Here is a 21,477-nt window from a genome sequence, read left to right on the forward strand (position 1 = left end):
GGCCATTTAAGAGCAAAATTTAGGTTTGTATTTATGTTCAAGTTTTCAGATTGATTAAACTTCTAATCAAAAAATAGTCCAATGAAATGATAAATACATTTTGATCAATTATTTTTGAAGTTTTTGAATGCGTCTCACAATACCATGAAGGTCTTCTTTCAGAAAACATTTCCAAAAAACAATGAGAGACTGCAAATAGGAAGTCATTTTCAACAATGATCATGGCACACAGCCCTTGCAGAATGACTGGGGAAAGATTTTGCAACAAAACAATTCTGCAGTTGTTGGGCAGGTGAAGAGTGCAACAGTGAGATGCACGTCAATAGTTTGGGGTCTATGCAAGTGAAAAGAGGACTATATTAAACCGAGTTAAAAGGAGTATATTTAAAAATAGAAGCAAAATAAAATCTTGCCAAATTCATGCAGTATTCAGTCGCAGATTAAATGCACCATCACCTGGTCAGTGTCTGTAATTGCATGGGGCCCAAAATAGTTCTCAAAAATTCCACTAAAAACCTGTGGCAACATCTGAAAAAATCTAGTGAGAAGTGTGAAACATTCACAGAAAAGTACAATAGGATTTTAAGCAAATAAATAAACTCTTGCACGAAAGCTTAATTTTCTCCTCAACATTTTATAGATGAAAGACGAGTTAATACAATGGGGTACAAATAATCCGCACAAAAAGAACTGGTCAATGGAGCTGAAAGATTTGGTTTTCATCATACAATCAATTGCAACACAATCGATCATTCTGAAATCACAGTTGAAAACATTAAAATCATTTACAGTGAAATGTTTACAATTTTCTCTCACCATTCTGAACTTCTGTGATAGTAATAGCCCTCTATTGAAGCTGTGGATTTTTGGAAGCAAATGTAATAAAAGCCTGCAAAGGAAGCACCGCTGATGTCTTTGATGGTGTGATCAGGGACTAGAAATTGTTCCTGTGGTAGAAAAGAAAAAAATCCTTGGTACAATTATGTCAATTTATAGAGTAACCTTTCAACCCACTTTGTAAAATGGATTGCATTTCCAAATACATGAAACCTATTGGGAATTATCATAATACTCAACAAGCTTCATTAGCTTAAAAAATAGGGGCATAAAATGCATGGCACACTTTGTACACTTAATTGAATAATGAAGAGTCACTTGCATAGATTGGTGTAAGTAAAATACAAGTATGCCTCTTACAAAAAAGGAACTGTAACTAGCATCGAGCATCCAAATGTTTTAACAATGGGGAAACATTACAGAACATTTCCCATTTGAAAACCCAAGATGCAAAGAAGAAAGAAATAAAGCCTACAAGACCTACTTTGATAAAATTATTACAAATTGTTTAGATACAAAGGGAATGTGTACAATAGCAGATAATTACATTCTACATAATAAAAAAAAATCTAACAAATGGAAGTACTCCTGACCACTTTGATTGATGGTTAATTCCCTTGTGTATTTCAGCTCATGCCTGCATGCACAAAGAAATAACCAACTTTCTTAGTGTTTACAACTATTCTTTATAAATTTAGCCAAAGTGGAAAAAGGGAAATGGTGGAGGGAATGCTAAAAATTTACAAGCTTTCATAGTGCTCTTTTTTTTAAAAAAAACCCAACAAATCTTCAGGATATTCCAAAGCACTTTACAAGAAATAGAATACTTTTCAAATCTCATCTTTTGAAAAAACACAAATTAATATTTCAGTTTGCAGATACTCACAAGGTGTCAGCGTTGGTTATATTTGAGTGATTGTCCTGCATATTTAGACAGTTGAATGCGAGAAATAGCACCAGTGCTTCCAGATAAATGGGGCATACTGATGTACAGATATCCCTCAACCAGCATCATTGCTTGAAGGACCTCGTGGACAATTTGATGATTTCATTTCCCAGAGTTATGGCAGCAACTATATTTCAAAGGCACTTTCTCCAAAGGACAATGCCCTGAAATTGTGAAAAGCACCAACTAAATTCTAACCTTAGCTTCTTCTGCAATGGCACAATTTCCATTAATTAAATTTTAGTTTTATTTTATTTATCCTGCAGATGCTCCAGTTTCCTCCCATGTTCCAGAGACATACAAAGTTAGTAGGTTAATTAGACACATGGGTGTATTGGGCAGTGCAGTCTTGTAGGCCGGAAGGTTTCATTACTGTTCTGAATCTAAAATAAATCACCTTCCCTCCAATTTCCTTGGCGTGTTTCACCTTCAAAAGCTTCTATATTCTACTAAATTTGACAGAACGACCAGTTAATTTTCCTTATGCTGCTATAGCCACATTCAGGTCCATGATACACTAAGATGTTGTCTGTACAATCCCATTCCTCAAGTTAAAGTTGCTTAATTCAAACACTAAAATTATACTTGTGGTTTTTACATTGTTGAATCCATATTTATAGATTCAACTTTCAGCATGAAACATCAAATTAATTGGGAATACAGAAATAAGCTCACTACCTTCTTTCTATACATTTAAGAAAGCGTTACACTTCAGACCTCTTTCTTTGAAACCACTCTGATCATGACTTAATAAGATTAGTAGATTGCACCACAGGACCTCAATTTGAAGCAGCTCTTTAAAACAATGCACACTTTTATTTTGAATCAAGATGGCAAGCACTGCAAATTTCAAGTAATTGAATCTAAAAATGAAGTCCGATGAAATTGTAGTATATGTAAAAATTATGCAATATATATTAAGCATCTTGTTTAGCTAATTTTGCAAGGAACAAAATAGTAATCTTGCTTGTAAATAAAATACGAAAATCACGTATTACAAAGTGGTGCTGTTTACTTTGGAACTATTTGAGCTGGGAAAACATTGTACAGGAGATTCAAACCAGTTACAGTAATGAGCCTTCCTTAACAGATATAAAATGGGGGATCTCCATGAAGCTGTGAAAGACTTGATAAGCAAGAAGATATTGAAGTCTAGTTTATTCAGCTGATTAAGGCATTTCTATGATGGGCTTGCTCCCACTGCCACCTGTTATCACCCAAACTTAAAGTTGTACAAGTTTATTTCACTAATTTTTGTAAAAATAACTAGTTCTCATATTCTTTATCTTCAATCCCCTTCTCAATAGATGCTCATTTAGTTACTTTTTAAGTTACCCTGATTTCCCCCCCCCCTCTTTTTGGAAGTTTGTTTCATGTACCCATGTTCCTGGTGTAACATGAACTTTTATTTGGACAAATTGCAGAAAGCACTATGATTAAAACAGATTTTTTTCCCCCTTGTGCGACTTGTGTTTATAAGACAACAAGTACAGACTATTAATTTATACACTTACTGTGCTGGTAGCCCTTGCGCATGGAGGATACTTTGAGGTCCTGTGTTTCCTGATCACAATCATGGAGGGAATCTGCTGTGCATCAGGTGGTAGAGGCAGGCATGGCATCCACGTCGTGGAGCAGATGTAGGCGGGACTAAAAAGAGGTGTTGAGATTTGTTTGAGTTGGAGGATTTTACGGAGCAGTTGCAGAAGGATGAAGTCAAAACATTTAATGAGTTCAATATCCTGGAAATCCTTGTCAGTTTCAGGCAGTTTGTAGAAAATTCAATCTGTTTGTGTTGCGATGAAAATAGAGAAAAAAAAAAATCACTGTTCTTGTGCACCAGCATTTAGTTTACTCAGTGCAAATGTGGCAGTCATGGGATAGATGTGTTCCAAAAGAATGATTTTGGAGGACTCTCCCTCCTTCCCAATTGAGAAATGCCTTGCCTCTGGATGCCAGCCTGTTTCACTCTCTTTTCACTCCTCTCCTTCTCTCACCCCACAGTTTAAGTACTTACTTGTGGCACAAATGAAAATGGCAGGATTCACAGAAAATGATTTGATGCAAATTTATTGATGATCAAACAAAATTAGTTTGGTCTCATCATAATACAGCATCACACCTTGAAAGCAAAAAAAAAACCACAGCACAGCAACTAAAAGCAAACTTTGCCCTTCTGACAACTGATTCTATGCTAAAAATTAAAATGTTCAAATGTCTTCATAAATTATTAGATTGTAGCCAAAATGTTACTGTACTATTAAAATACATTCAAGATGAACTATAAATGTTTCATTTATTGTCCCTGTACAAAATCATTTTTAATTTTTTTTGGACTTAAAGCTATTCAATAAGGCACAAATGGAAAAGATAAAGAACTGATTACAGAAGTCATTTAATTTTTAAATCAGGTCTCTTGTTCTCTTTCATGTGTAACACATTAAAGACTTGCCCCTAAACTTGTGTCCCTTCCATTTACAAAGTAGCCACAAACAAGAACTATGCAATGATTCCAATGCTTCCTTTTATCTCGACCGAATCACAATGTCTAGATTGACGTTGCAATAGGATACTAAGTGCTTGACATATCCTGCGAGGTGCCAACCTTTAGATGAATAATTTGCATTCCCTTGAACAGGCGAAGACGCAACACTTTTTTAAAGAGCCTGATCAGCATTATTTCCTGGTCATTAAAAGCACCTCACTATGTGCAAGATGCCCCTCATATTTAACTACAAAAGGCGGTGAAGTGCTTTAGAATATGTAAAAGGTGTTATTTCGATGCAAGTTTTTCTTTCCTCGCCAGCATTTGCATATTACATTTTTGAGGTGCCCCTGAATAAACTGTCCAACAGTAGACTGATCAGGTAGATAGAAATCCAATTGCTTTCAGGATCCCTGAGAGCTGGATCACTTCCGAGGCATTTTTAAAAGCAAATTTTCATATCCATTGCAAGGTCATATAGGCAAAAGAATTTCATTTTCACAATTCTTTGAACCCATAGTTCCATAACAAATTAAAATGTTTGAGATTGCCAAAAATTATTGGGTTCTTGTTGAGGAGCTATAACTTGGTGGAAAACAAATCAAGCAAACTTAAACTAAATAATTGCTAAAAGATGGTACCCACATAGCTTGGATGAAGAAAAGTAGCGAGTCCCATTTGGAGAATTGAGATCCCAATTCGCCAAAGTCCTTGGTTTTACTGAATTAGTAGGCATCATACCTTTATGGGTGAGTAGGTTATAATATCTACAATGTAAATGACTAGCAAATCAAGAGATTATCAGTTAAAGTACAATAGAAAACTGAGAAATTTCAATGCTAAAAATCAAATGATAATGTTGATATTGGAAGTTTTTCATGTATGAAGCAAGGTTCATTGAAATCTTTAAAAGATTTCAGAGTAAAGATATAAAATGATATTATATATAGTACCACCAATTTAATACAAAAGCCATTGAACAAATATCATGTTGAGGGCAGGGTATTGATAATTGTGTCACTGTAGAATTGTTTAAGATGTGGGAAACAGCAAAGCATCTCAAATCAAATTAAAAGATACGATATGGAGGGCGTTTTCAAACACAAAACAAGTCCATTATCATGCTTCCATTTTTGTTTTTCTATAGAAAGATTCTATTTTTGGTTTCTACATTTAGCAGCAAATCAGACATTTTAAAATGTACAAAATGTACATGAAACATCATTCTTTTTCCCCTGTCAGAAAGGCATCCACAAGCTAAACTCATAAATTATGCTCAGATTTTCCAGTTCAAACACCCAAACAAGAAAGGATGCCGATCTACAAAATTCATACAGTTTACGATTCATACGGATTAGTTAAGTTTCTCCTTGCTAAAGATAAAATTGAAATATTGTTTCCAGACAGGAAGAGAAAACCAAGTTTAAAAAAAAAATCTTCATATGTAATAGATGCTACAAAAGGATGCTCTTTATCAACAGCTGTTTAACACCATCATCCCCTCAAAATTGATCAGCAAACTCCAAGACCTGGACTCAACACCCGACAGTGTAATTGGATCTTGGATTTACTCACCTCCAGACCCCAATCACTGAGGATTAGCAAGAACATCTCCTCCGCAATCTCCATCAGTACTCGCTATACACCTACGACTGTGTGGCTCAATACGACAACAACACCATCTACAAATTTGCTGCTGATACCATGGTAGTGGGTTGTATAAAAATGGGCGATGAGTCAGCTTACAGGAGAGAGAGGGAAAACTTGACTGAATGGTGGACCAGCAACAACCTCGCATTACCAAGGAGCTGATTGTTGCCTTCAGGAAGAGAAAACCAAAGGTGTATGATTCAGCGATCAGAGGGGGAAATCGGAGGTGGAGAGGGTGAGCAAATATAAGTTTTTGGGAGTCACTATCTTAGAGAATTTTTCCTGGACCCAACACACTAATGGCATCATGAAGAAAGCACGTCAACACCTTGGCTTCCTCACAAGTTTGCAGAGGATTGGTATGACATCAGAAACCCTGATAAATTTCTACAGATGTGTGATGGAAAGTGTGCTGACCAGATGCATTATGGTCTGGTACGGGGACACCAATACCCCTGAGCACAAAGTCCTACATAAAGTAGTGGATACAGCCCACGACCTCACATGCAAAACCCTCCCACCGTCATCTATAGGGAACTCTGCCGTTGAAGAGTGGCAGCAATCATGAAGAATCCACATCACTGGGAGGAGTCACGTGATGGAGTAGTGGCCGGACGGTGAACTCCAGCCCTCTCCAGAAAAGTCGGGAAAAACAAGAGAAAATACAAAGGCACAGAAATAAAAGTTAAAGAAAAGTGAGTATAAAGGTGGAAAGAAGATGGCGACAAAAAAAGAAAAATCAAAATCAACGGTAAGAAGAGAGGAAGAGAAGACAATGGAGGAAGAAGGAGAAGGCCTTACTTGTCCGAAGAGGCCCGCTGTGGAGAGAGAAGCCCGCTTCCTCAGGTCGGTAGAAATAGGACTACAAAAATGGCTCGCTGAGCCGAGTAAAAGTGCGCAACCGCGCATGCGCGAGGACACACCGACGGGAGGGGGGACCAGCTGGGGAGTCGATCTCCACAGCCGGCAACGACAGCTGCAGAACACCTGCAGCAAGAAGAGACCACAAAAGACAATGGAAACAAGAAAGAAGAGAAGAAAAGGGCAACAAAGAAACAACAGATGGCCAACCCAGATGAAGAAGAAGAGGAAGAGTACAGTGAAATAGAAGAAGAAGGGAAAGGCAAGATAAAGGATATACTTTCTCTTGTTAGAGGATACATGGAGTCATTTAAAGAATGGCAAACACAGGAATTTAATGATTTAAGAAGAAGAATAAACAACACAGAAGAGAAAATGAATAAAATAGATATGACCTTAACAGAAATGGGAAAGAAAATGGACAAGATGGAAGAGCGGGCAGTAGCAGCAGAAATGGAGGTAGAAGACTTAAAAAAAGAAATTGGAGGAATCTAATAAAAAAACTAAAGAGACACAAGAACTACTAGCTCAAAAAATAGATATAATGGAAAATTATAACAGAAGAAATAACATAAAGATAGTGGGCCTTAAGGAAGATGAAGAAGGCAAGAATATGAGGGAGTTTATAAAAGATTGGATCCCTAAGACCCTAGGATGTCCAGAACTACAGCAAGAAATGGAAATAGAAAGGGCACATAGAGAATTGGCCTCTAAACCACAACCACAACAAAAACCAAGATCTATTTTAGTAAAATTCCTAAGATATACTACAAGAGAAAAAGTACTGGAGAAGACAATGGAAAAAGTAAGAGAGGGCAACAAACCACTGGAGTATAAAGGGCAAAAAATCTTCATTTATCCAGATATAAGTTTTGAACTCCTAAAGAAGAGAAAAGAGTTCAATACAGCAAAGGCGATTTTATGGAAGAAAGGGTATAAATTTATACTAAAGCATCCAGCGGTATTGAAAATATTTATTCCAGGACAACAAAACAGACTATTCTCGGATCCAGAAGAAGCACGAAAATTTGCAGAACAATTACAAAAATAGACTGAGGGAGGAAGACGGGTAATGAGAGTAAAAATGATCACGATTGATATGTATGTGGGTAAAGACAAAAATAGACTGAGGGATGAAGACGGGTAATGAGAGTAAAAATGACCACGATTGATATGTATGCGGGTAAAGAGGTATAAAAGTGAATAGAGACAATGTGCATACGTGAATGTATCTGTACTTAGAGGAAAATATAGATAGTATAGACAAGAATTAATAAGGGAAGGTAATGGAATAGAGAGAATAAGGAGGGAATTAAAAGAGTGACCTTTGTTACATATGAAAAGTGAAATCTTTTCTGGGGGGGGCTGGGTGGGGGGAAATAGCGGTCACTGCAAAATCAGTTGACGCTTGCGAGTGGATTCGCAAACCCAAATGGAGAGGGGAGATGTGGTTGTCCGACAAGGGATAAAGGACAACTCAGGAGGGGAAGGGGAAATTGGGGATAAAGAAGATATAAATAGGAGAATAAGGAAAATGTTGGATGTTGTAGGAATGTTGTCTTATAAAGAGTTGAAAATAAGAAAACAGAAATGGAAAAGGAGGAAAGGTAATGATGGAAAAACGGAAAGAAAAGATAAACAAAATATAAAATGGCTACGCTGAACTATATGACTTTAAATATTAATGGAATACATAACCAAATTAAAAGGAAGAAACTACTAAATTTACTGAAAAAGGAAAAAATTGATATAGCATTTGTCCAAGAAACACACTTAACTGAATTGGAGCACAAGAAATTAAAGAGAGATTGGGTAGGACATGTAACAGCAGCATCGTATAATTCAAAAGCAAGAGGAGTGGCTATATTAATTAGTAAAAATGTGCCATTTAAAATAGAAGAGGAAATAATAGATCCAGCAGGGAGATATGTTATGATAAAATGTCAGATATATTCGGAGTTTTGGAATCTACTTAATGTATATTCACCTAACGAAGAAGATCAAAAGTTTATGCAAGATATCTTTTTGAAGGTAGCTAATACGCAAGGGAACATACTAATAGGAGGGGATTTCAACCTGAATTTGGATCCAAATATGGATAAAACGGGGAAAAAAATTAACAGGAAGAACAAAGTAACCAAATTTATAATTAAATCAATGCAAGAAATGAAACTTTTGGATATATGGAGGAAACAAAACCCAAAAGTAAAGGAATACTCATACTACTCGGCTAGACATAAAACATACTCAAGAATAGACCTATTTTTGTTATCAGCTAGTATGCAGGATAGAGTAAGAAAAACAGAATATAAAGCGAGAATGCTATCGGACCATTCACCCTTAATATTGACAGTAAAGCTAGAGGACATCCCTCCAAGAATGTATAGATGGAGATTAAACCCCATGCTACTTAAAAGACAGGATTTTAGAGAATTTATTGAAAAACAATTAAAAATGTATTTTGAAGTAAATACGGAATCAGTGGAAGATAAGTTTATACTATGGGACGCAATGAAAGCATTCATTAGAGGGCAAATAATAAGTTATGTAACCAAGATGAAGAAGGACTATAATCAGGAAACAGAGCAGTTGGAAAGGGAAATAGTAAACATAGAAAAAAAATTAGCAATGAAGGAAGATACAACTAAAAGAAGAGAATTGGCGGATAAAAAAATAAAATATGAAACATTACAAACATATAAGGTAGAGAAGAATATAATGAAGACAAAACAGAAATATTATGAACTAGGTGAAAAAACGCACAAAATCCTAGCATGGCAGCTTAAGACAGAGCAAGCTAAGAAAATGGTATTGGCATCAAGGAAAAAAGACAAACAAATTACATATAATCCAAAAGAAATTAAGGAAAACTTTAGAGAATTCTATGAACAATTATACCGAACTGAAAACGAAGGGAAAGAAGGGAAAATAGATGAATTTTTGACTAAAATTGAACTACCAAAACTACAAATAGAGGAACAAAATAAATTAACAGAACCATTTGGAACAGTAGAAATACAAGAGATAATAAAAAAAATTACCAAATAATAAGACACCAGGAGAGGATGGATTTCCAATAGAATTCTACAAAACATTTAAAGACTTATTAATACCGCCCCTCCTGGATGTAATCAACCAGATTGATGAAACACAAAACTTACCAGATTCATGTAAAACAGCAATAATTACAGTAATATTAAAACAAGGGAAAGATCCACTCTCACCAGCATCATATAGACCAATATCTTTGCTAAACACAGATTATAAGATAATAGCTAAACTATTAGCAAACAGATTAGCAGAACAGGTACCGAAAATGGTAAATTTAGACCAAACTGGATTTATCAAAAAAAGACGCACAACAGACAATATTTGTAAATTTATTAACTTAATTCATGCAGTAGAAGGAAATAAAGCACCTACAGTAGCAGTTGCTTTAGACGCAGAGAAGGCCTTCGACAGAGTAGAATGGAATTATTTGTTCAAAGTATTGCAAAAATTCAGTTTACCGGAGAAGTATATTAATTGGATTAAAGGATTATATAAGGGACCGTTAGCGAAAGTGACAGTAAATGGACATGTATCAAAGCAATTTAACTTAAGCAGGTCAACGCGGCAGGGATGCCCACTATCACCTTTATTGTTTGCGCTAGCTATAGAACCACTAGCAGAATTGATAAGAATAGATAATAATATAAAAGGAATAAAAATAAAAGACAGGGAATATAAAATCAGTCTATTTGCGGATGATGTTATAGTGTACTTAACAGAACCAGAACTATCAATAAAAGAATTATATAAGAAATTGAAGAAACCGAGGATAGCACTAGATAAATTAACAGAATGGTATAAACAAGGAGGCTTACAATTGCCAAACTTCAAAAATTATTATAGAGCCGCACAATTAAGATACCTATCAGATTTTTATCAAACAAGGGAAAAACCAGACTGGACGAGATTAGAATTAGATAAAATAGGGAAAAGATACCTGAACACATATTATATAAATGGGACGAAAAATTGGTACAACATAGAACTTCTCCAGTATTACATCATCTCCTCAATATTTGGAAGAAGATTCATGTAGAAAGAAATAAAACAAATTATCAATTACCAAAACTAATATTGACGCAAAATAAGCTACTCCCTTTTACAATAGATAACCTTTCCTTTAGAGAATGGGAAAAAAAAGGGATTAAAAGAATAGAAAATTGTTTTTCAGGAAGTAGATTCTTATCCTTTGAACAAATGAGAGATAAGTACAATATAACTGGAGATACAGCGCTGGCATATTACCAACTGAGATCCTACTTGAAGGATAAATTAGGAAGCAATTTGAGTTTACCAGAGGGAAGTAACCTTGAATATGTGATTACAGATACAATGTTAATCAAAAGATTTATAACAAATATGTATATTAAACTGCAAGAAAAGGAGAATGAGGAAACAAATGGTAAAACTAAACAAAAATGGGAACAAGATTTAAATATAAAGATAAAAAAGGAAACATGGGAGAAATTATGTTCTGGAATGATGAGAAATACAATAAATACGAGGCTACGTATGATACAATATAATTGGTTACACAGACTATACATTACACCGCAAAAGTTAAATAAATGGGACCCAACAGTATCTGATAGATGTTTTCGATGTAAAAAAGAAATGGGAACAACAATTCATGTAATCTGGACATGTGAGAGAGTAGAAAAATTTTGGGATGATCTCAATCAGATATTAAATAAAATAACAGAAAACAATATACCAAAGAATCCAGAGATCTTTCTCCTAAGTAACATAAAAAACAAAGAATTTGGAATTGATTTGGAGGATGCACAAAAAAGATTTGTTAAGATAGCCCTAGCCGTAGCAAAAAAAATGTATTATGTCAACCTGGAAATTGGAAGATAATTTGAAAATACAACAATGGTATATAGAAATGAATAAATGTATTCCATTAGAAAAAATAACATATAGTTTAAGAAATAATATTGAAATATTCGAACAAATATGGGAGCCTTACATTAAATACAATAGCGAAAACCTACCGGGGACAAACATTACCTAAGTTGATGGAAAGAGAAGGAAAGAAAAGAATGGACTCAGTAGAATTTCTGGTGTATTTTTGTTGAATGACAACATTGTCTGACTGGTTTAATGCAACCTAGATTGTATACCTAAAATGGATGAGAGGGGGGGGGTTGGGGGGTGGCCTGGGAGGAGGGAGGGGGGGGGGGGAGAAAAAGTCACTGTATATGTGTGAAAAAGAAAAAGTGTATATCATGGCTAATGTGATTTATGGTGTGAAAAATAAAAAATTTATAAAAAAAAAAAGAATCCACATCACTCAGCAAATGCTCTGTTCTCGCTGCTATCATCAGGAAAGATGTACGAGTGCCACAAAATTCGCACCACCAGGTTCAGAATGACTGCTACCCCCTCTCTATCAGAATCCTCCACAACAAACTTAATCTGGGACTTTTACTTTTTCATTTTGATGTTTTTCATCTCTGTATTTCAGTTTGTTTACATGCACTACCAATAAATGATAATCCTGCCTCACCTGCAGGGGTAAAAAGAATCCCAGGGTTGTGTAATGTCACGCATGTACTCTGACAATAAAACTGAATTGTATTTTTCTCAAGTTTGCATTTTTTTTTAAAAATTGTGGTATTTTAAACTCCTTCCTCATGTATACTTAGCTTCAAAACGAAATACTGAAATTACTGTCAATGAAGTCATAACTTTAGCTGAAAAACATTTATCACAGCATCTGTTAATATGTGGCAGTGCTATTGGTCATTGAAGCCCTAATATCGAAATGAATATCCTCAAGTGGCACTCTCAAGAGTTCAATAAAAAGTGATGGGATGAGGATCTGCACCCAAGCTTCACGGCAGAGTGCTTTTCTAAGTTCATTCATACCAATACATGATAGGGCGACATGGTTGGCGTAGCGGTTTAGCACAACGCCTTTACAGTGTCAGCAAATGGGGGCCAGACCCGAGTTTGAATCCCGTGCTGTACGTAAGAAGTTTGTACATTCTCCCCGTGTCTGCGTGGGTTTTCTCCAGGGGCTCCAGTTTCCTCCCACCCTTCAAAAACGTACCGAGGTGTAGGTTAATGGGGTGTTATTTGAGTGGCATGGACTCATAGGGCTGAATTGGCCTGTTACAGAGCTGTGTCGATTTAAAATGTAAATACCACAGCATAAAAAAGGAACTGAACAGTTAATTTGGGTAACTATTTTTCTGCTCTTTTTCACTTGCAGCAGTTTTTTTGTATTTGTTTTACTACAGATCAGAGTGAAAATAACACCAAGGTGATGAGCAACTGTGACCATTAGAATAATGTAACAAGAGTATATAGTAAAATATTTAAATGGTATATATAGCAAATTCTCCAGGAGGTTACTTCAACTTCTGCAAAACAGGCAACTGAGTAATTTCCTCAACACGCAAACAGTGCCCTCCATAATGTTTGGGTCAGACACTTTTCTTCTCCATTATTTGCCCCTGTATTGCAATGATTTAAATTTGTAATCAAACAATTCTTGTGTTTAAAGTGCACATTCGTGGTTTTTAAAAAAATATAATCAGGTAGAAACTACAGCTCTTTTTATACATAGTTCCCCCATTTCAGTGCACCATAATGTTTGGGACATTTGGCTTCACAAGTGTTTGTTATTACTAAGGTCAGATAATCCAAAAACAGATTCTCCAAAATCCTCTTTCATCCAAACAATTTTCAAAATTTTGGATAAACAAGGATATCCAAAACATATCAGAAATCATAATTTGTCCAAAATATTTTCCAGAGCCGAACTGACTGGGGACCTCGGGCTCACGGGCAGGAGATGGGCATCGGTGGGGAGGTGTCAGTGATCGGTGGCAGCCAGCAATTTTTTTCTTGGTGAGAATTAAACATTATTTTAATATTTAAAAAGTCTTCCCTTGTTGTTTGTTGTTTCAACACTGTTAAAAGCTATTTGCTGTTGCTACTGGGCTGCTTTTAAAACATGACCAGTTCTCTGAAAAACCTTTTAGCCGACATAGGTCTGTTTTTAATTACTTCATTGGTACAGCACAAGAGAATTAGGCTTGCTTCTAAGCTTTGATCACTTTTGGAGTCTGTAGTTGCCATTTTTCAACATGAGGACCCAGAGTTCAGCATCAGGATTTACTGTCATGAACAAGTCAGGAAATTCACTGTTTATAGTAGCATCATAGTGTAAACATTCATATTATAGCCATCTTACAACATTACTATAAAAAAAATAGTACACAAAAGCGATCCAATGGCAGCGGGGAAGAAGCTGTCCTTGTGCTGTTGAGTGGTCATCTTTAGGCTCCTGTACCTTCTTCTCCTGATGGTAGCAAAGTGAGGATAGAGGCTGCCTTTTTAAGACACTGTCTCATGGAAATGTCCTCAGTGGAGTGAAGTCTGGTACCTGTGATGTCATAGGCCGAGTTAACAACCCTCTGGAGTTTATTCTTGTCCTGAGAGTTGGCGCCTTCCTACCAGGCAGTTGTGCCAATGAAAGTCAAAGAAGCCATTATGAGGCTGGAAAACAAGAATAAAGCAGCAAGAGACATCCAATGAATAATTTCTCCATTGTTTAAACCTTAAGATTACCAAAATGAATTGTTTGGTACATCATTAAGAAGAAAGAGCATACTGGTGAGCTTAGTAATTGCAAAGGGACTGGTAGGCAAGGAATATCTTCACTGATAATGACAGAAGAATTCTCATCATAATGAAGAAAAATCCCCAAATGCCTGTCATTCAGATCAGAAACGCTCTTCACGAGGCAGGTGTGGCTATGTCAATGACTCAGTCTGCAGAAGACCATGAACAGAAATGCAAATCACTAGTTAGCCACAGAAACAGGATGGCCAGATTACAGTTTCCAACAAAGTATTTAAAAGAGCCTGCAGAATTCTGGAAATGGATCTTGTGGACAGATGAGACCAAGATTAAACTGTATCAGAGTGATGGCAAGATCTAACAGTGGAGGTCTAAAGGAACTGCCCAAGATCCAAAGCATACCACCTCATCTGTGAAGCATGGTGGTGGGGATGTTATGACCTGGGCATGCACGTCTGCCAGGTATTGGCATACATCTTCATTGATGATGTAACTGCTGATGGCAGAAGCAAAATTAATTCTGAAGTGTATAGAAACATGTTCTCTGCTCAAATATGAGCAAATACCCCCAAACTCATTCAATGGTGCTTCATCCTGCAGCAAGACAATGATCCCAAACGTACTGCTAAAGCAACAAAGGAAACAAAGCTTAAAAACTGGAAAAATCTCGAATAGCCAAGTCAGTCATCCGATCTAAATACAATTGAGCATGCCTTCTATACACTGAAGGAAAGGGGACAAGCCCCTGAAACAAACTGGAGCTGAAGATAGCTGCAGTAGAGGCCTGGCAGAGCATCACCCGAGAAGATATTCAGAACCTGGTGATGTCTATGGATCACAGTCTTCAAGGAGTCATTGCATGCAAGGGATATTCAACGAAGTCCTAAACATGACTACTTTAATATACATACCATTGCTATGTCCTAAATATTACAGTGCTCAGAAATGAGGTGACTATGTATAAAACCAAAATGTATACAAATAACCTTAAATAAAATCTGGAATATGCACTTTAATCAGATGAATTGTTTGATTACAAATTTAAAACTATGGTGCACTGTGACAAATAAAGTAAAAATGCTTATTTGTCCCAAACATTATTGAGGGCACTATATACACCTATCACTGGAAACAATCAAGATTTGCCTTGGAAACCCTAAAAACAAAGAACTTCAGGCATATAAGCGAGGTCAAAAAAAGAGAAAAAAAGTTCAGCACTTGGGCAAGGCATACAGTGGGGGTCAAGGGGGCACAGCGCCCCTTGCGCAGGGTTTGGGGTAGTGCCCCTATTTGGAAAATTTTTGAAAATGTATAAACAAAATAACCAGTTTCAAGCCATTAAAAAAAATTAGCAATTTTAAATAAAATCAATTAATTGTTTATATATCTATATATACAGTGAGCACAGCATATCAGTTAGACACTACCATCTGTACCTAAACTCCAAGCCCCTTCCTGACCAGGCAGCACCTGCCTGACCTATGCTCAAACCAGTGTCTGGTTCTCCTGACTCCAAGCAGTACTTGCCCATAATTAGCATCAGAATGCCAAGCAGAACCCCTGCCTACCCAATCCCCAGGCAGTAACTACTATCTTGCACCCAATCCCCAGGCAGAGCCCCTGCCCAATCCGCTCCCAATCCCCTGGCAGAGCTCCTGCCCAATCCGCTCCCAATCTCTGCATCGGATCTCTAAATATTACCATCCTGTCCTGTGCCCAGCACCCAGAGGCAGTGGATTCTGCAACCCTTGCCTTCTCTTTTCTCCCCAACCCTTTGGAAGGCAAAGGGCTCCTTCCTCAGGACAGCTATCACCACCCTTGTCCACAGGCTCTCACTGCACCATACATTCAGAGGCCAGTGCCATAAAGCATGCTCAGGATTTCCTCCTCAAACTGTTGCAGCTTGAATTTCAGTTAATCCTGCCTTGAAATGCTGTGGTTACCTGAAAAGAGCTGCTACTCCTGCTACCTCAGAGGCTGATAACAAGTGACCACCACTTGTCTAATCATTGCGCTTGCTTGCCTCGGCCCCACAGCCAGGCATGTACAGGTGCACCTGCACATGCACGCCTACACATGTACAGCCCACCTCTCTCGTGATGCGCCATCGATTTAAACAACGATGAGGAAGGAGCAGTGAGCGAGCGTGCAAGTGGATGGCTAGTCACAGCTGTAGAGGCAACAGTGCCAGTGAGCGAAGGGATGAAAAACATTGAAATCATTTTAAAAAAGAAAAAAAATCAATTTTAAAAATGCAGAAAATTCACATGCCTGGAACATACAGAAGACAGTTCTGACAGATAAAACTGCAAAGCACAATATCATGCAATCTAGGAATTGTCTTCTTGGAGCCAAGAAGCTAGAAATCACACATTCCAGAACAGTTTAATTTTGATAATTTTCCCTCAATATTAAGTAAATGATGCTATTGTTTCTAGCAATGTACCTCTTTTGGAATGAGAATCACATTTATTCAACAATGCCCAAACTATAACGTCAGAATGAATATCCACTGAGCAAGCCTCTTTCAAAAATTAAAAGAAAAAAAATTGTACATTTTTGCTGTTTGCTTCAAAGGTGAAGAGACATGGGATCTATGGAATCTTGGCTGTGTGGATTCTGAATTGGCTTTCCTGGAGGAATCGGAGGCAGTAGTAGATGGAACATATTCTGTCTGGAGTTCCACAGAGATCTGTGATTTTTTTTATATATAAATGATCTGGATGAAGAAGTGGAAGGATGGGCCAGTAAGTTTGCAGATGTCATGAAGGTTGGAATGCAGAAGGATGTTATAAGTTATTACAGAATATCACCAGGATGTAGAGTTGAGAAGATGGAGATCAATGTGGATTATTGTAAAGCGATGCATTTTGGAAGCTTGAACTTGAAGGTGGAGTACAGGGCTAATGGCAGGATTCTTAACAGCATGGAGGGACCTTGGGATCTAAATCCAAAGATCTCTCAAGAGTGCTGCATAGGTTGATAGGGTAGTTAAGAAGGCTTTTGGTATGATGGCCTTCATTAGTTAGGGAATTAAGTTAAAGAGACACAAGGCACCTTTACAGCTCTATAAAAAGCTGGTTAGAACACACTTGAAATATTATGTTCAGTTCTAGTTGCCTCATTACAGCAAGGATGTGGAAAGTTTGGAGAGGGTGCAGAGGAGATTTACCAGGATGTTGCCGGACTGGAGAATACGTTATATAAGCATGGTCCACAGAGCCAGGGCTTTTCTCTTTGGAGCAAAGGATGAGATGATCTAATAGTCTACAAGATTATGGGAGGAATAGGTAAGATGGCCAGCCAGCACCTTTTTCTTGGGGTGACAGTAGCACATGTCAGAGGATACCTGTAGAAGGTGAAGGGAGGAAAGTTTAGGGGAGAAGTCAGGGGTAAGATTTTTAAAAAAAAAAGAGTAGAGGGTGCCTGGAATGCATTGTCAGGAGTGGAGTTGGAAGCTGGTGCAATCAGAATGTTAGACAGGCATATGGATGCAAGAAAAATAAAGGTTTATGACAAGGGGCCTGTACTATGCTGCAATGTTCTGTGTAAGCACTATTTTCCCAACGAACAAGGGAAAATATTAGTGTCAAATTCCAGAAAAGGAAAATCGCCAGCTAATATGTTTAGTAATCAATTATGCTTTGAAAAGTCCAATCGCCAATTTTACAAAAATTCTGACTTAGCAAAACAAACGTCAAAATATGCAGTTTTGAGAGGGACATTAAAATCTAATTAATGTTATTCAACAAGATAATTATTTTTGTGAGTAATAATGGAGAAGATGAAATAAAGGAATATAAACAGAAGATCTACGGTGGTTCATTAATTGTTACTAAACTGGAGTTACTGATTTATCAAAAACAATTAATGTCATGCACTTCAGCATAAATGCAGAGGCATTAATCTGACTTCATCTTCGAAGTAAATGATGGTCATAGCGAGGATTTTCTTTTGAGCCTTTGCAGAGTTAAAAGTGATTCAAGAAAATTGAAACTAAAGGCAAAGGACAAGAAGGATTCTATAAATGCTATGATACAACTGGCCACAATTGGCCCAAATGTGTTTTCACCGCTATGATTGGTCTCCTCCCTTGCTGCAGACTGTGAGAATACAGCAGCAAAACAAATACAGGGCCACAAGCTACAAAACAAAGGAGGGAAAGAACAAAGTGGTTTCCTCCATTTCTCCCTAATAATGTTTTCTCATTGAATTGAAACACAATTGTACAAACAAAACTTCACATTTTGTGCAACAGGAAACTGCATCAAACATAGTTCCCTTAAACATATTTACTCTTCAGTGTACACATCTATGCAAGTGCTCTTCAGATGAATATATCTTTCCTGGGTCACCTGCGCCCTTTTAGAGAGGGAAGAACCTATGAAAAAGTCATGTTTTTTTAGGAACTAGTAGCCGATAAACTTCCTTAGAGCTTCTTGCATTCACCGACATAATTTTGGCAAAGATCTCATTTAATTGCGCTTCAACTGAGATTGTAGTAGCAGAGCTGAAATGGAATCTATTTCAATTAAATTATGGACAGTTGATTACAATTGTTCGTTTCAAAAGAGTGGAGTGCAAAAATCTCTTGGCCTTTAAACAACATATTGTTAATTGTCTAGAATCACTAATCTAACCGTCAATTTATGGAATATTGCAGATAATAGTGGTCATTACTTCTTTCATCAAAGAACCACAGAAGCATCAATTGAAACAGTCTACTCAATACATAAAAATTAAGTTTTCAAAAACATTTTTCCATTTTATGGAATTCTCTCCAATATCATGTGGAAAAGTGATCCATGAAGATAATGTAAACTTTTAACCCTTGTTTTGGGAGCAAAAATCACTAAATGTACCAACACAGTGGACTAAGATCCATTTTAATCCCTCGTTGAAAATTGGTCAGGACATCACAAATGGGAAAATTAATCAAAGTCACTGTCCAATGAGTCAAGAAAGAAAGTGTGTATTTGTGAACAAAATACTCCTGAATTCAAATAGCCTGCTAATATATCCATACAAGAATAAATTTAGTAAAAGTATTATAAAGCCACAATTGCCATCAAATTATGCAACAGGAGTCAGGAAAAGGAAAACAATGACAAAAATTGATAACCTTGTCAGTCTGTAGGACTGTACATTAGACTGTGGAACTGCTTTGAATATACCTTTTGGAAATTGATCAGGTCTTTTATTTGTTTATAGCACCAATGAAAGTGAAACTTTTACTTTGGTCTATAATATACCAAATCATAGTGCTAAATTTTGATCACTGATCTGATAGAGCAAAGCAGGCTTCAACACAAGTAAATAATCCTTGTTACCTTCCACCTCATGAAGACAAAATCACTGTTCTTTAACTCTTCGTAATCAAACTCATCCGAGTTAAATGTTTTTGCATATTGATAAAATGCCAAGAATTTCCCCTGAAAAATAAAAATAAAAAAAATCACAGGAAAAAGCTGAATTACAGAAACAGTAATACTCAAACGTTATACCAGTCCAGACCTCAGAAACTATTCTTTAAGGTTAGAATTGAGAATGGAATGCCTCAAAATCAATTCAGTAATAAAATTATATACAGGACAATTTTATTGGTTCCATTCCCTCTTTCACCATATTAAAAAAAAAGTTGAAAATTTGCATCCCAAGATCTAGAACTGAATCATGTCTACATGGTTAATTCCAATACTATCAAGTATTTATATTCACTTGCAATCAAAAGTTCTAAATCTATACTTCAGGGAAAAATAATTAATTGTTCAACGCAAGTGTGCCATTCAAGAAATAATCTTAGCTTTACTAAGACTATATAAACCAACAGCTTCAAATAAAATGCAGAGAAATTTCATGAACAGTTTAACCTCGGCTAGAGAGCATCATCTTATTGTTCTGAACACCTCTTTTTTTTTTAAATTTTTTTTTTTTTTTCACACCATAAATCACATTAGCCATGATATACACTATTTCTTTTCACACATATACAGTGACTTTTTCTCCCCCCCCCCCTTTCCTCCCAAACCACCCCCCCACCCCCCCCTCTCATCCATTTTAGGTATACAATCTAGGTTGCATTAAGCCAGTCAGACAATGTTGTCATTCAACAAAATTACACCAGAAATTCTACTGAGTCCATTCTTTTCTTTCCTTCTCCTTCCATCAACTTAGGTAATGTTTGTCCCCGGTAGGTTTTCGCTATTGTATTTAATGTAAGGCTCCTATACTTGTTCGATTATTTCAATATTATTTCTTAACCAATATGTTATTTTTTCTAATGGAATACATTTATTCATTTAAATTTGGTAGTTTCTTCCTTTTAATTTGGTTATGTATTCCATTAATATTTAAAGACATATAGTTCAGCGTAGCCCTTTTATATTTTGTTTATCTTCTCTTTCCGTTTTTCCATCATTACCTTTCCTCCTTTTCCATTTCTGTTTTCTTATTTTCAACTCTATAAGACAACATTCCTACAACATCTAACATTTTCCTTATTCTCCTATTTCTATCTTATTTATCCCCAATCTCCCCTTCACCTCCTGAGTTGTCCTTTATCCCTTGTCGGACAACCACATCTCCCCTCTCCATTTGGATTTGCGAATCCACTCGCAAGCGTCAACTGATTTTGCAGTGACCGCTATTTCCCCCCACCCCGCCTCCCCCAGAAAAGATTTCACTTTTCATATGTCACAAAGGTCCCTCTTTTAATTCCCTCCTTATTCTCTCTATTCCATTACCTTCCCTTATTAATTCTTGTCTATACTATCTATATTTTCCTCTAAGTACAGATACATTCATGTATGCTCATTGTCTCTATTTACTCTTATACCTCTTTACCTGCATACATATCAATCGTGATCATTTTTACTCTCATTACCCGTCTTCATCCCTCAGTCTATTTTTGTCTTTACCCACATACATATCAATCGTGATCATTTTAACTCTCATTACCCGTCTTCCTCCCTCAGTCTATTTTTGTAATTGTTCTGCAAATTTTCGTGCTTCTTCTGGATCCGAGAATAGTCTGTTTTGTTGTCCTGGAATA

At 36.6% G+C, this 21,477-nt stretch overlaps 1 protein-coding gene across 2 annotated transcripts in view; it reads right to left on the reverse strand.

Annotated features, from left to right (window-relative positions):
• The window catches only part of gid4 (GID complex subunit 4 homolog), a 40,562-nt gene that overhangs the window by 7,748 nt on the left and 11,337 nt on the right, over positions 1-21,477 (reverse strand). Inside the window, exons 4-5 of one of the 2 annotated variants that reach the window (XM_069907184.1) lie at positions 19,757-19,858; positions 817-947 (exon numbers count right to left, since the gene is read on the reverse strand). In XM_069907184.1, coding sequence (XP_069763285.1) covers positions 817-947; positions 19,757-19,858 — 233 coding nt within the window. Of the gene's footprint in view, positions 1-816; positions 948-13,788; positions 14,343-19,756; positions 19,859-21,477 lie in introns of those variants that run through there. The other variant, XM_069907185.1, reaches the window with a different exon arrangement.

Source organism: Narcine bancroftii, chromosome 12 (genome assembly GCF_036971445.1).
Source record: "Narcine bancroftii isolate sNarBan1 chromosome 12, sNarBan1.hap1, whole genome shotgun sequence".
Classification (NCBI taxonomy): Eukaryota; Metazoa; Chordata; class Chondrichthyes; order Torpediniformes; family Narcinidae; genus Narcine; species Narcine bancroftii.